This window comes from Chelonia mydas, chromosome 15, assembly GCF_015237465.2.
Source record: "Chelonia mydas isolate rCheMyd1 chromosome 15, rCheMyd1.pri.v2, whole genome shotgun sequence".
Taxonomy (NCBI): Eukaryota; Metazoa; Chordata; order Testudines; family Cheloniidae; genus Chelonia; species Chelonia mydas.
In genome coordinates this window covers 20,051,513-20,061,674 of record NC_057856.1, presented here as the reverse complement: position 1 = coordinate 20,061,674, position 10,162 = coordinate 20,051,513, and the positions used below count along the sequence as shown (strand labels likewise).

At 51.2% G+C, this 10,162-nt stretch overlaps 1 protein-coding gene across 2 annotated transcripts in view; it reads left to right on the top strand.

Annotated features, from left to right (window-relative positions):
* The first annotated feature begins 1,101 nt into the window (after positions 1-1,101).
* The window catches only part of MMP17 (matrix metallopeptidase 17), a 105,671-nt gene continuing 96,610 nt past the window's right edge, over positions 1,102-10,162 (top strand). Inside the window, exon 1 of one of the 2 annotated variants that reach the window (XM_043529550.1) lies at positions 1,102-1,242. Coding sequence is in view for 1 of the 2 variants with exons in the window: in XM_037878832.2 (XP_037734760.1) it covers positions 2,996-3,130 (135 nt within the window). In the remaining variant the exon portion in view is untranslated. Of the gene's footprint in view, positions 1,243-2,702; positions 3,131-10,162 lie in introns of those variants that run through there. The other variant, XM_037878832.2, reaches the window with a different exon arrangement.

Sequence of the window (10,162 nt, the reverse complement as noted above, 5' to 3'; positions counted from 1 at the left end):
TGGAGTGGGGCTTGCAGCTGCACAGGACGTGGGGCAGGATCTCGTTGGCGTAGCCGCACTTCCCGCAAAGCTTGTCTCGGTTCCTGTGGCGGACGGCTCCGTTGAGCGGCATGCAGTTGAGCCGGGCGCAGTGGATGAACTGCCAGTTGGCGAAACAGGTGAAGCCGCCCCCGGCGAGGAAGTGGTTGCTGGCGTCCCACTTGCTGGTCAGTTCGAAGGCTTTACCCTGGTCCGGTTTACGCTTCAGGGCTTCCATGTACAGTGAGTGGATGGCTGCCTTCAGGGTCCTCTCCAGCAGGCCCCTGGCACTCAGGGTGACGATGGTGTTGTCGTTGGACCTGATCTGTGGCACCAGGACTCCCAGCTCCTGGCACTCCTCGCACCGCTCCCAGGGGCAGCCAATGCGCTTCCCCAGGCTTGTCATTATTACACTGTAAGCAGAGTCAGAATGAGCTCTACCCTGACATCTAGTGGTCAACTGTGGGAAAGGACTTCAGGGGCTGATCTCGTTTACATGGGCACACCCACCCTTCCTAGCATGATGGACTGCTTGCCCAGATGGTCACTTTGACTGCTGTGGGATCTCCAGTCTCTTTGTTATTGGGGCAAGAGTAATAAAGGGTTGTTATCCTTGTTATGTGAATCAAGGACAGTAGAACTCTACTTGGCATTTTATGATGGAGGGACTCGCCCTCAACTAAGTAGCGTTTGCTGGGCAAGGGACATGGGTTCCAAAACCCAGTAAATTGAGAGAGGTTAGCAATAGGTATGTGTATTTTGTAGTTTTGGGCCTTTCTGAGGGCCTGAAATATTACCTTGATCTCTTCACTATGTAATAACAGCTAATTTTGGTTCTATTAGGAGTCTTGTTACATACTGCAGAGCTGAAATCACTAATACCTAGGTTTAAGCAGTAGGTCTGCTTTAGGCTAATGGTGCACCAGCACAGAGGCTCCCCTACTATCAGCTTGAAATCACTGAAGAGCTGAGATCACTGAGAGCTGTGTTAAGTTGTGGGGGGGCTGAAGACAAGCTGGTGAGTGGACAGCAAGATGGCTAGCACAGAGAGTGACTCAGAGTGGATAGGCAGGTGGCTGGTGGAGGGGACAGCTGGACAGCTAGCGGAGAGGCGCGGAGCGGACAGCAGGGCGGCTGGTGGAGAGGCGCAGCTGGTGGTGAAGACTGCAGCAGAAGCCCATTGAGAGCTGTGGCACTCAGCCGTCGACCCCAGCAGCAGAGCATGTAAGATGACCCCCCACCTCCCTCCACTTCCACCCAGGCTGGGAGGTAAACTCTGCAGATGAACTTCTGAACTCTGGGGGGCTGCACTGACCAAGGACGGAGGGGGAGGGTGACTATTGGGTTGCTGAACTTAAGACCCTGAGGGGAAAAGGACACTGCCAAACTTACTTGGGGGTGGGTCTTTTGCTCATGGTTGGTGTTATGAATCCTGTTTGTGGTGTTTCCCCAGCATAATGCTGCATTGTTTCCCTCCTTTATTAAAAGGCTTTTGCTACACTCAGATTCTGTGCTTGCGAGAGGGGAAGTATTGCCTCTTAGAGGTGCCCGGGGGAGGGGGGTAGTATGTAATTGTCACTGGGTGGGGGCTTGAGCCGGTTTTGCATTGTGTTATTGAAATGGAACCCCTAGATACTGAACCTGGCCCTTGTTGCTGCCAACTCTGACGGGCAGAAGGATTACACTACGACAGAACATCTTGGGGCCCCCCTTGTGCTAGGTGCTGCACAAACCCCCAGGAAGACACGGCTCCTGCCCCAAAGATCTCTCCGTCTGTAGAGACAAGACAGGCCAAGGAAGTGGTGTTAGTCTAGGTTCACAAATGGTGAATGGAGGCATGCAGAGATGAAAAGCCCGGGCCCGAGTCCCCTGAAGCCAAGGGCAAGACCACTGCAGCGGGCCCTGGATCCCATGACTTGCCCAAGGTCATGCAGGAAGCTGGTGGGCACCAGGGCCTGAGCTCAGATCTCCTCAGCTCTTAACGCCCAGCCACGTGCAGCTTGATCCCACCCCGCCGGAGTGCAGGGAAGCTGCTGGGGGAGTTTCTCTCAAGTGCCTGCGGGGGAGCTGCCCTCGGGCAGTGCCGGTTCAGAGCGGCGGGGGAGGGGCAGGTGCAGCGGCGGAAAAGGCGTCCGTCCAATTTAGCGACCGGCAGCGGCTTGTAGCTGCCAATGTCGCCTTTCGGGTACTCCTCAGGGTCCGCGGGCAGCACCTTCGGAGGGAGGCGGGTTGCCTGGGCCGCCGGCAGAATCCGCCGCCTCCTTGCTCAGGCGCCCTGGGTTTATTGATGGGCGCAGCGCGCGCGAGGCGAGACTCGGGGGTACGGAGGACAGACGTGACCCCGCCAAGGGGCTACTTCCAAGGGTAGCAGAGTGGGTCCCCCCCACCCCCCGTCAGACTTTGCTCCCCGTGCACCTGTCCCCGGTCCGGGGTTGCCCTCCGCGGTTTGTGTCCTCACCCGGGCCCGGCTCGGGGGGCTCTCGAGGGCCGCTGCGGGCCTGTCCCGCGCCGCCCCCCGGGCTGCGCCCCCGCAGCAGCCCCCCGGGCGGAGTCCCCGCCCCTCCCCCAATGCCCCGGAGCCCCGCCCCTTCCCCGGAGCGGCTCCGCCCCCCGCTCCCTGCGAGGCTGGCGGGCTGGGGCCGCGGCCAGAGGCGGCCGGGCTGCGGAGCGGAGCAGGCGGGGGCGGCGGCGGGCGTGTGGCCGCGGCGCTGCCCCGGGGAGGGAGGCACGGAGCCGAGCCGAGCCGAGCCGAGGTTGAACCGCGGGCCCCGGCTGCAGCGCGGGGGAAGCGCCCGCCCGGGCTGGAGGGCGGCAGCGGCGGCGGGAGCCCGGAAAGTTGGAGCCCGGGGAGGAGGCGGCGGCGGCGGCGGCTGCTGCGCGCTCGGATGCCGCCCGCCGCCTCGGTGCCCCCGCCGATCGCCGGAGCCCGGCGTCGCCTCCTGCCCGGGGAGCGGCGGGCGGCGCGGGACCAGGAGGGATGCGGCTGTGGCCCGTGGCCGCCAGGCAGAGCGCGGCTCCCCGGGAAATGCTCCTGACCATCGCCGTCTGGCTGGCTTGGCAGGAAGCCTCCGCGGCGCCCACCCCGACGGCCGATGACCTGAACCTGGGCGTTGTAAGTTGCGTCCACACGGGGTCCCCTTCCCGTTGCCCCGGTCGCGCAGCGTGGGCATCCCTCCCTCCTCTCCCAAAGCCCGGCTCCTTCTCAAAGGCTGGAAGGGGGAAGAGGAGGGATTGTCTTGCCGGGGGGCTGGGGTGGTCCAGTGGGGGGTTAAAAGGCCTCTTGGGGAATAGGCTGCTTGTTTCTTGTAGCACCCATTGTACCGTGGAGCGTAGACTCGCCTCTGTTTCCCGGGAGGAAGGAGCCTGGTGCTGGGGAGGGACCCTGGTTAGCTTGGGGCTGGAGGAGCAGCGTTTCTTTGCCCCCCCCCCGGAAGGGCTCACCATGGCTGTTGGAGGTTGGGGATCATGGTGCAGCTTGCCAAACGAGCTCCTTTACTGCCTCTCCCCTCAGAAGCTGCAAAGGAAGCTGGATTCCTTCCCCCACCCCCCGCAAGTTTGATTTCAGCTTCCAGACTTAAATCACTTGTTACCAGTTTCTGCGCCCCACCGATATATTGGTCCATTAATATTAGTAGCCTGCACGGAATTTTGAAAGCAAGGTATGGCTAAGATTGACATTGGACTCTCCGGCTCTGTAAGGAGAGGCTGTTCTGGCTTGGGATTAAAATATGTAAATAAACTCCAGCCACCAAATAATAATCCTGAAAATATGTATTCCGAGTAGGAAACTCCCCGAGTAGGCTGAATCTCTGTAGAGACTGGTTATGCTTCTCAGTGGGTCCTACTACACATCAGATCCAAACAGTTGAAATGCTCTATCAAAATACATGCTGGTTTTTTGCAGCCGTGCTTCCTGTGCTATGATCCATCCCAGGGACTTGCTGTGTTTCAGCGGTAAAGCTATGAACCGAAAGCTCTTTCATGGCAGGCTGGGAACTGCCCCTGCTAGTTCACTGTGCTGGCACTTCTGTGGCAACTTAACATGATACCCTCTAAGAGAGAGCAAGACTTTTCTCTTGCAGAAATAAAAGTTTATTGTGCAAGATGCTAGCTTTGGCTCTGTAAAAGAAGGCACATCTCAAAGAACGAAAAAAAGCCACGTGGCTGGATTCGTTCCAGGTTGGTGTTAGCAAAGTTAGGACTTAGGTCAGGATTCAGTGATAGATCCTGGAATTGGATCGTACCCTCCAGCTTTAGGAAATTCAGTGACTGTCTTGTCGAGATGCTGCTTCACCCTTGCGGCCAGGAGGGAGCCAGGGGAACCTTTCAGCAAAACATTATTTCACAAGGGTGGTTTAAACAAAATCGTGTACCAGGAACTTCATGATCATTGTTGTTTGCTGTAAAGCCAGGTGTTGTGATGGAATCACAATCCAGGCATTACTGGTGGCTGCTTCTGAGCACCTGAGCTCGGACAAGAGCCACCCGGAAAGCATGTGTGAATGCAAAGTGCTCCTGCACAATCATTGTGTATTAACTCTCACCTCTACCCAAGTGCTAAAGCTGAACGGAATATTTCATGTAAATGGCAGATGGGTGGGCGCACTGCGTCCAAAGAGAGCGTCCCATGTTCTGTAGACTAGTCAACCTGATTTTCCCCCCCTGCTACCGTATGTGCCACATGGAGCTCTTATGAGTTAAACATTGTGAGAGAGAGCTGCTACGCTTAATATGGCTTAATATTTATTATGGCTGCATTTAAACCTCTGAGATGTACTTGTTTGCAGCTGATCTTGGATTGAAAGCCAGCTGCAAAGTGTGTTGTGTGTAACTAGAAATTCACTCTCCTTGAATCAGAGCATCTCTGACCCATTAGGATTCATGTAGTGATGCTGCAGTCCAGTGCCTGTGACATTCAGACTGCTTCGTGGCAGTGAATTGTGGGATCCCCACAGACGCAGGGTGTATAGATGTGATGGATGACAACCCCCACATAGGGGACAAATTATTGGGGGAAAACAATCCTCCGTTAAGCAGGGGAACATCCACTAGATGATCTAAAATGGGTCTCTTTTTGACTTCTCCCCTCCAACGTGTGTGCAGCTCCCATGGCCAGTTGTGCATGTGTGGCGGATCGGTCTCCTTGGTTTTGCATCACTGGTGGAATTAAGCACAAGTCTGAGTATAAAGACTGCTTTTGTTTATTCCCAGTAATCAGCAACGAGGCGCAGGCAGTTCTGCAGGGGGTTGTCAGGAAAATCCCCCTGTTTGAAGTGGACGCTTTAAGAAGATTTATTTGACATCTACTCTATGCAGCAAATTAAGGGTCTGTGAGGCATTTCGACCAAATATTTGAAAATGAGGAAGCGTGAAACAATGGCAATAGAAAGCACCGCTAACCTTTGACAAATCCTATCCCCCCAGCAACTCTCTGCAGTAAATACAGCACTGTGTCAACAGAGGTGTTCCGTTTGAATTGATTTCTCCCTCCTCTGCAAATTGTAGCTAAAAAGGCTTTTCCAGGCAGACAAAGACACAGAGCCAAATTGTGAAGCTGAGTGGGATGCTCCAATTTAGCGCTGCTATACAAAACAGGGGCCAGATTAAACTTCGGCAAAACCAGAGAGGGCTATAATTCAAAGGCAGAGCTTGCTAGAGTACTGCCCACAGCAGTATGATATCGAATGATGTTTACCACTGGAATATCCTGCCCTACGCATGAATCTAGCTTGGTTGCTACGTGTTTTTTTTATTATTATTCTCTGTTAGCTAACCTCACAAAGAGAGGGAGGAACGAATGAGGAATTGAAATTGTCCTTCAATATGAAAAGATTGTTTCTGAAGTTTGACACTGATCATTTTGACCTGCCCCACCTTTTAAAATATATAAAAAAGAAGACCGTATCTGATGCAGTGTCTAAAGCACAGTGTGTGTGTGTGTGTGTGTGTGTATATATATATATATATATATATATATATATATATATATATATATATATATATAATTACTCGCAGCTCTGTGGTCATTTGACTTGAGATCCTCTGGCATCACACATGCAAAAACTTTACATATGTCAGATGTAAAGCGGCGTACCAAGATTTTCTTTTACTTCGGGGGCTTTGAATCAGGCACTAAGAGAGATGTCTGCAGCCTTGATTTCCATAAAGGCCAGCTTGGTAAACCTGTATGCTAAGGGGGTTGACCTGGAGACATATTGGAGATCCTGCTGTTTTAACAATTTGGTGCTTGCTGTTAAAAGCCAGCTCCTGGCAGCTGGGCCGTGTTATCATGTGCTGTGGATGCTGGAAAGTCCTCACAGAAGCTGTCTGCTGGGACAATCTGTGTATCAAGTTAGGGCAAAAGATGAGTGCCTTTGAACTGGATTGATGTCCAAACAGAGCACGGTTTTCAATATCCAAACTGGCAGTGGGGGCTGCTGCAGCGACCGTGATGTCCCGAGGGCGTGTATCAGGGACCTGCTACAGGGCAACACGTTAAATGGGAGTTCCAGCAATGCTGTTAAGTTTGCAGATGCTCCCTTCTCCCAGAATCTACAGTCGTGTCCCAAGGGGGCCATCTGTTACGTCGGATGCTCCACTTTGCAACTGTCTCGTGCTGGCTGCTCTACCTTGACTATGGAAAGAGTTTTCTCTCTTTGCTGTACATTCAGTGCCATCCTCTGTTGTTTCCAGGGGAAATGTAGGCATTTGAATTCATTAACTGAGGCCATGGGCTTACAGTCGTCCTCCTCCCCTCCTCTCCCCACCCCGAGAGTTCCTTTGTTCCCATGGAGGCAGGACTCCTGTTGCCTTTGTTCCTGCTTTCCAGCTGAATGACGCTTATGGGCATAGAGCTCTTCCAGCCAGCAGGGCTCTTATGGAAACACAGGTTTCTCTGTGGAGGAGCTGAAGAATGGGTAGGGGGAAGGAGAGGGAGTTCCTATGGGGACGGGGTGAACTAGCATTCTGTGCAGTGCATTCCTCCGGCACTGCTTTCAAAGCAAAATCTGCATCAGCGTGCATGGGAAGAAAGGGGCTAGCTCTTTGTCTCGGAAAGGACCCGTCTGACTTCAGAGCTGCTTAGGCAGATCGCACAGCAGCAGCAAGTCTGTGGCTGTCGCCGTCAGACATCAGTCCTTCCCACCTTTTGCCAAGCATCTCTCTCCCTGCTGCCTCCCACGGTAGATACAGGCTTTGCCATGCTACTGCATTTAAGTGCAGGGTTAGCGGTGGCAGTGTCTCCACGGCACGTTTATTTTATGGCCCAAACCTCGAGGTGGTTAGTCATTAACCAAAAAATAAAACCCACCCCCTAGTACCGAAAAAAGCTATAGTTCATATTAGAAGACATCAACATCCTCCTAATCTGCTGACGCTGCTAATGGGAAAGTACATGCCAGTTAGGGCTCCATCCTGAACTGGCAAATCTTCCAGGACAAAACCTCTGGGAGAGCCAAAACAATAATGCGATCAGTCTAACAGCATATTGGGAAAGAGCTTTGCTTGGCCTCCCCTACCATTGTAATTCCCGCTTCTCTTTGACCAGTCTTCAGGTGAGACTCTGACAGTTTGACTAGCTGTGATGATTTAGTATAATAGCAGAGGAATTTCTGAGATCAGGATAAACCCTGTATGCAGCGAATCATTCTTTTGGGAAATCTGGAGACGATCTGCTGATCAGGACAAGACCTGTCCAAATAACATGATTGAGGGGATGGCAGTGTCATAGAATCATAGAATATCAGGGTTGGAAGGGACCTCAGGAGGTCATCTAGTCCAACCCCCTGCTCAAAGCAGGACCAATCCCCAATTAAATCATCCCAGCCAGGGCTTTGTCAAGCCTGACCTTAAAAACTTCTAAGGAAGGAGATTCTGCCACCTCCCTAGGTGTATTTATTTATTTTATATTATTATTATTATTTTGAGAGACTGCGTTGCTGCTTGTTGACTGCCAGTGACAGGGTTGAGTTCTTCGTATCAGCTGCCATGTTATTTCATTCCAGGTTCCAAGTATTTCTTCCAAGAATGTTAGGTTTCCATGTAAGAATACAGACACTGGCTACATTTTAAGGTTCCTCTTGAAGCCAAGGTACAATGCAGGCTACATTAGCTTGACAAAGGGTTGGCTGGGAGCTTTCCAGCAGGCCGGCTCCTGTGAAAGCATTTAATCTGGTATTAACACTCTGGCTGGTTATAACGGCTACTTCCTTTTTAAATATGAGACCATCCACCCTCAGATTCTGTAATGCAATTTAGCCCCGTGCTCAGTCGCTGTTGTGGGCCCGGCAGTTTGAATTACTGGCGGTAGTTAAGCTACATTACTCAATATAATTAGATTCTGCTTTTAGTGATGGTTCCAAGCCAGTGCGTGGAGCCTTGGCGATGGCAGCTTTCCGGCAGCTTTCCAGCAGCTCTGGTGAAGGGATCTTGATGGGTGTTAATTAGACTCATCCCCCTACTCGCCCCGACTGTGTCTCTCTCTCTCTCCTTTATTTTTGGTCTCGAGCATTGAATGTGAAACACCAAGGGCCAAATCTGGAGGCCGTGTGTGAAGTGGTGTAAGTGCTGCCAGGGCCAGCCGCACCTAAGGGAGTCTGGGTAGTGTAACTGGCACATGGAAGGGTCCAGACAGTTTTTCCCCAGTGGAGATAAATGGAATTGCATTCTGGGGTGGGTGTGTGTGTGCGCGCGCGTGCACATGTGTGCAGAGAAGACTTTTGGATAAGCCCTCACCAGCCAATGTCCTGCTTGCGTTGTGTGGTGTGGATAATCCCCTGTCCCTTTTAATAAGAGGTGGGCTTTGCACTGGCTTCCCTGGCTAACATTTCCTTTTATTTCACTGCCCTGCATTACTTGGTGGCTGCACATTGGCAGGGTTGTCCATACAGGTGTGTTCACTTTTCCTAACGTGCTTTGGGAAACGGCTAGATTCATGTCAGTTGTTATTTTAATTAGAAAGCTCTCTGACTCCTACAGCTTTGTCATTCTCCCTCATTAAATTGTAATTTAATGTGGAAAGTGAGTGTGTAAGATACAGCACCTTCTGACTCAGCGGATCTCCATCCCCTACAGTCAGAGGCAGAGCCAACGCAGCTCACAGAGAATGCGATAACACCTTGCACATCATCTACGGTACTGATAACTCAGCTTCAGTTAATTACACCTCTGCCAGCTCATTAAAGGCACAAGTGTGACTAAGGATGAAACTGTAAAAATGGGATTGCATGGCTATAACTGAAGTCCTGGTTTGGCCTGCAGGTGCGTTATAACATCAACAAGATGCCTTCTTTATTTCCAGTCTCATACATTTACAGCAGGGCCTGGGGTTGTACAGCTTTCGTGGAAAGCGTAATTTGACCTGCAAAGCCTTTATTTCTGGTGATGCTGCAGGAAATGAAAAGTACCCAGATTGACTCTCAGATTGCTGATTGACTTCACAGGGCTGGGGTTAGGGGAAAAAAAAAAAACTTGTAAAGTAAGCACATCTGGTGCTCAAATCACTGAGAGATGGGAAACGTGGGGCACCACACTGCCCTCTGGTTTAAAAAGTCACCTTTTAGAGCAGAGCTGCACTTAAAAGTGAAGGATTTGGAAGATCAGAAAACAGCCCGAGGTCTGGCAGTAACAGTTTTCCTGCAAATGCTTTCTTTAATCAAAATCACTTTAAATGGGTAGATTTGGGAGTTTCAGAAGCTCTTCCTGTGCATCTGTGTGTGTGTTGTTTGTCCCAGTTTTTCATGAGGATTGTCTCTGATTTCTGGGTCAGAGAATTAAGAGATTTGATGTTTATCTATATATATAAATGTGTATGTATGTATGTAAAGAAAAACACACAAAGTTAACCCCAGTGAGAAACAAATGGTTTAGCACAGAAGTGTTGCGGGTCAGGAGAAGAAACCACTGAAGTCAAGCATGATTGGAGAGTTTTAAATGAACGTAGTGTGAAATTGAATTTGGTGACATTTCTGTTCAGGAAAGAGACCTGGGATGGAAAATAAGGAGTAAATACTGAAGTTCACCAAGGAACGCAGTCTTCGGGTGAGATTCTGACAGTTTGACTAGCTGTGATGATTTAGTATAATAGAAGAGGAATTTCTGAGACCAGGATAAACCCTGTATGCAGGGAATCATTCTTTTGGGGAAG